General features: G+C 42.2%; 1 protein-coding gene across 1 annotated transcript in view; it reads left to right on the plus strand.

Moving 5' to 3' along the window:
• LOC101847872 (B9 domain-containing protein 1) overlaps positions 1-4,604 on the plus strand; it is a 33,117-nt gene extending 28,513 nt beyond the window's left edge. The window contains exon 6 of the mRNA XM_005097887.3: positions 4,322-4,604. Coding sequence (XP_005097944.1) covers positions 4,322-4,485 — 164 coding nt within the window. The 3' untranslated portion in view covers positions 4,486-4,604. The remainder of the gene's footprint in view (positions 1-4,321) is intronic.
• Positions 4,605-5,760: the final 1,156 nt, after the last annotated feature.

A 5,760-nucleotide genomic window follows, 5' to 3' on the forward strand; every position in this document is an offset into this window, starting at 1 on the left:
AAAGAGAGAGAGAGAGAGAGAGAGAGAGAGAGAGAGCCTTTCTGTTCTTCGTATTTTTTTACAGTCTAATAACGGCTCTTTTTTGCGCTTATATGCCTGGTTTGTTTTGCAAGTGCCGTAAAACAATTCATCAAAACTAAAGCATGTAATTTTCTGTGCTTCCACCGTTTGATACAGACTTTATTGCATTGGTCTATTCAAATCCCATAATATTAAGTTGCTCCTGGTCTACCTCCCATTCTTTTGCCTTGTTTTCCCCCTGAGAGAGCGAGATGTTTAAAACCCTGTTGTCTGTTTGAGTGTCCCAGAAACTGCACGTGCCTCTTGTTTTTGTTTGTTTTTTTATTTTATTTTTTTTTTGGGGGGGGAGGGTGTATTTCTCAGCGCCCCACTCGGGCTTTTTTTCAGAACTCCGTCATTTGGTTTCTTTTCTTTCATGAATTTATCTCCTCACTGCCTTGGCAATACCCCTCTCTTATAAATAAATAATAGTAATAATAATCATAAATTGCATTTTTATTGATCACAGAAGAACAGTTTGGTTTATAATGGCAAACATACATACATACATACATAAATACATGATTATAGATATATACATACATAGATACACAATATTGCACCAATACAGAACAATTTCACTACCATGCCATTGCTAGACACCACACCACTGTGCAGCGCCCTGACTGTTTAGCTAGGGTTTGTCGTGTCTTGCTCAAGGACACGCCCCAGTGACCACCCATCTGATCCCCGTGTCACCGACACTTGCTTGACTTTACTCTTGAGTCTAAACTCTCTACTCACTTTGCCACTGGAGCCCCCATATACCATTGTTTAAGTTAACGCCATGCTGGACTTCGGAGCAGATGGTCCTGGATCGAATATCCAACGTGGCGTTCTGAACTCGAGTTGTTTTGGAAGTGTCCAAAGGTCCCCGCCCGATTGTCCCGATCTTATCGGAGATGGACGTTAAATTCGGAGTTCCGGCCTGTTAAATACCTCAGTGTTGAAAGTAAAGGGGCGTTATACCTATACACTTTTGCAATTTTCAGTTTTCTTTTTTGTGTGTGTTTAATGGTTAGGCACTTCGTCGTGGTGAAGTCTGTTGTGTTGCGCATCGCTGGTCTTTTAATGTAGGTGTCTTTACGCCCCCATCGACACAATGTAAATCATATGTGAGGCAGCGTGGTGGAATCAGGCTCTCGTCACTTTTTGAGCATGTAGAGTTATTGGTTTCATCGTAAAGCTTGTTCACTTGTGTTTATTTAGATGAAAAAAATGTCCTTTTATCTTGAATACAAGTCGTGATATTTGCGAATGAATGAGGTGGGGGTCACCTGTTTTCAGAGGTAAAATTGGTGAGCAAAAGGCCGTCAAAGATTAGTTATTTCCTTAGCTTAAGATTCCGTGGTAACTGAAAATTTGCATTTTTTGTGCCTTTAATCAACGTTTTTCAGAATTATTCACACAGAAATGAGTTCTTTAATGGGCATGAAAGGTGTTGAGTCAAAAAACAAAAATTTGATTAAAAAATCACAAATCAACAGAAAAAGCAAGTTTCTTCACTTTGATTATTTTGACGAGAGCCTGATTCCACCACGCTGCCTCACATATTTTAGGAGGCGGGCTTCCGACTCTGTCAGTCAGGGCCAACTTGAGCTGGGAGGGATACAGCGTCTCAGCAGAAAAAAACAACCTGAGATACTCAATGAAAATTTTCCCCACTCAGATATCGAACTAGGGTCTGCTGCCTGCGACAATAAAGTGTGTAACCGCTACACCACTTGCGCTGGAGCGTGTGGTTGTGTCTTTTTTTCTGCTGGGATGCATGTCGTACCATGTTTCACTCCGTCCTGGCTCGCCCTGACAAAAGAATCCCGTGGCGTACTTATTCATTTTCGTATCGATAGGGCCCTAAAACAGGTTCTTCCTCTCTTCCTCCCTGTAAGACACCTCCCAAATTGACAATAAACAGGTTTGATAATTTACAAACAATCTGGAAGAGTAGATGATTAAACCTACGCACCGTAGTGTTTATTTCTCTAGCCGATGACAAAGACGCAGCCTCCTAGATGAAAACATCTCCCCTCTCCCCTCCCTCTCGCCCAAGCGTTTGTCTGCTTCTATTGACATGTCTGCATACGGAATCAGAGGACTGTCTGACATTTGTCTATGAGCTGTAACCCGTTTCTCCCCTTTCAGCCTTTTTCCCCTTGTATTTTCTTTTATTCGTTTGCCATCAGCGTCTGTGGTCTTAGCCCGTACGCACAAGGACAAAATAGCCTACGGTTTTGTTGATACAAGTATGAGTTGTGGACAAATGATAATAAGAGAAGCCTGCCTCACGACCACAACACTTTTATTTAGTCGTGATTCTCTAATTGTCAGTCCACAACTCACCATCAAAACCGCCGATCAACTGTTTTGTCATAGTGAGGTACTAAGACGATGGTTTGGCTCTTACTTTGCCCGTCGCATGCAGAAATCTTGACTTCGATTCCCCATGTAGGGGGGATTTTTCAGTAAAGGTTGTCTGTCTGTCTGTCAGCCTGGGTTGGTCCCGACGGGCAGGATCGAAGCATCTCGTCTTCTAAATTACCAAAATGTTATCGATGGGGCTGTAACACATCGATCATTATAACTACGACGCGCTTTGTGGCTTAGACTCGCTGATGAGTGTCGACTCAGTTATGGGGAGTATTCACTTTGATCTGAAGGCAGCCGATGATTCCAAAGCAAAAGCATTGTGTCCATGTTAGAACAAGAGGACTTTGCTTATGATTTTGAGTGAGCATGTAGATATGTTTTGAAAATGACGATCAGAACTCAAACTTTATTTTTGTGTTCCGATTCTTATTTGTAATTTCCATTTTTTGAAAAGGTTAGATCCAACTGTGGGGAGTGGCTTAGGGGAATTAAAGGTGTTTTCTTTGTTTAGCTCTCATTTCATTCCTGAAATTGCTAGACCCATGTTGTGTTGAAGTGATATTCCTGCATACCTCTAATAACCAATCAGATACGTTGTGGGTGTTTGGAGGGTGCCTCTGGTAGGTACTTCTTTACTTTCCCTCTGTTGTTTCTGTCTGTTCGTTTTACTTTTTCCCAACATTATGACAATTATTGTGTCATTGTGCTTCTCTTTACTCAAAGAAATGAGATACGTTTCACAAACAACTCTAACTTAAATTCTTTCTTATTTTCCAAAATGTATACTTTCGTACCGCCTTCATTTATTAACGTTTAGCAAAGTCACGCCTGCATTTTTCGTAAGTACATATATTTCTCTTCCTAGGGAGAGACTGTGGTTAGTTTTTAGTAGAGGTTTTACGGCGCTCGCAACTGCATAAGGTCATATGAGAGACTGGTCTTGTGGTTAGGGTACCTGACTCGTAACAATGAGATTTCGGTTTTAAGGGTTTCAAGGCTCATCAGGGTCCGATATTGAGTCTATACGAAAGGCGTTTTATAACCGACCATGTTCTCATTTGGCTCAGTCGTGTCGAATAAGGATGTTGAATTAGGATGTACCGCATTATCTTAATAACCCTAGAGCGTTTCAAGGGTCGTTAAACATGAATTTGCAGACTGAGCGTTGGTCTCTCCTAATTCCGAACTTTCTCTGTGCTGTTTCTCGCCTAAAATTGTGCCCTGCCCAATGTGATTATTATCCTGTTATGCACTCATTTAAACTAACAAGACCCCCCCCCCCCCACACACACACACGTTCACTGTTACTGATCCCATAATCCGCCAGGATGGTACGGACGCTGTATGACAAAGAGCATTGTTATGTGCCTCCACTTTCTACGGTTTTTGCAAGTGCCTGAGTTTGGACGAAGGAGTTCCCTGTCCAATCCGCAATGTTGTCAGTCCACCTCTTCCTTTGCATTTTACTTCTCCTCACCTGTACAGTTCCCTTAAGAGTGGTCTTGGATAGGTCACACGATCTTGTTACATGGCCATACCATTGTAGGTTTTTTTTTCGTTCACAGTCGACAGCAATTCTTCATAATGCCTCATATGTTGTTATACTCTACTGCGCACCTTCTCTTTTGTGACGTGGTCAGTGTATGAGATGCCAACGAGTCGCCCCTCCCCCCCCTCCCCCCGCCCAGACACACAAACACACACACAAACACACACACACACACACACACACACACACACACTCGCGCGCACAGAGAGAGAGAGAGAGGGAGACAGAGAGAGAGAGAGAGAAAGAGAGAGAGAGAGAGAGAGAGAGAGAGAGAGAGAGACGGAGAGAGAGAGAGAAATCTTTTACCCTTTTGCGTTAATCACAATTGTTTTTCTATATCCCCAGTGACCCGAGTTCGATCCCAGGGCTTCGTGACAGTCTCCTTCAACATCATCACCAAAGACATGAAGAAGCTGGGCTATGACGTGCTGCCCTCTGACGTCATGAACCCGTCCATACCGGAGGGGGTGAAAGGCGCCGGCCCTACTCCCGGCACCTCCACGGCTTAGCAGTGTGCCAGATACCAGGGGCGTCGGCTGTGGGGTGCTTGGGGGCAGTTTTGGTTGTGTGTGTGTGTGTGTTTGTGTGTGTGTGTGTGTGTGTGTGTGTGTGTGTGGAAGCTAGTGTGCGCAGGCACATCAGAGAGAGAGAGAGAGAGAGAGAGAGAGACAGACAGACAGACAGACAGACAGACAGACAGACAGACAGACAGACAGACAGACAAGCAGTCAGACAGACAGACAGGCAGACATTATATATACACCAGAGGAATACATAGAGAGTGTGAATGTGTTTGAGCATTTGTGTGTGTGCTGAAAAATCATGTACTGCAACACATATTGTGTGTTTGTTCATCCATCAGTCAAATCTATTTGTTAAATGAATATGGCGCATGCTTCATGTTGTGGTCAGAGACTGTTAAGATCATACTATGATGAACTGAACCATTCCAGCAAAAGCTTTTTCATAGTTTTATTTTTATGTAGACAGGGCTTTTGATCATTGGTTCATTGTTATTGTTTTTGATTGTTGGTGTGTTAGTTTTTTTTATTGTTTCCATTGTTTGAATTTTTCGTAAAACGATTTTGAAAACAAAGTAAGAAACTCTTATATTAATTTATTTAGAGCTCAAGCAAAATAAAATATGAAAAAAGAGGTGACCTATTTTGAGCCCCAGTATGGGTAAAGCCCATAGCTCACCGCACGCATGTCGGGTCATGGCTTTTGTAGTTGCTGTTCTTGCTTCGTGTCGTATCTTTGCTCAGGCTTACTGTTCTTCCTTCATTTCGTTTCTTTTAGTTCTAGTAGAGTTAATTGTTTGAATGACCTACTCTGTTTGGCAGTAATGATAGCTTCGTATGTTTGTCAGTAAAGATAGCTTAGTATTCACATACTTTTTACCCCCCCCCCCCCACACTTATTGACAATTGAGTTGGGAACATGTCTTACATATTTAAACCATTTCTGACTGCCTCATTAGTCATGTGTCTTATCATTCGAGAATTTTGACTGGAAAGTGCCTTAACATGGACGTACATTTTCCCATTGCATCTATTCTTCCCCACCGATTCTCCCGAACGTTTATTCTTACTAGAATACTTAATACTGCATAACAGTTACGTATTATATATTATACACTTTTATATTCTGAAAGATTTCTTGAACTTTTTTCCGTCCATTTGCATCATGTGTATTTGCAGTTTTTCGTTATTGTAAAGAGTATGTGCGTGTGTGTGGATGTGTGTGAGTGTGTGTGTGTGTGTGTGTGTGTGTGTGTGTGTGTG

Source organism: Aplysia californica, unplaced genomic scaffold, assembly GCF_000002075.1.
Source record: "Aplysia californica isolate F4 #8 unplaced genomic scaffold, AplCal3.0 scaffold00166, whole genome shotgun sequence".
Lineage (NCBI taxonomy): Eukaryota > Metazoa > Mollusca > Gastropoda > Aplysiida > Aplysiidae > Aplysia > Aplysia californica.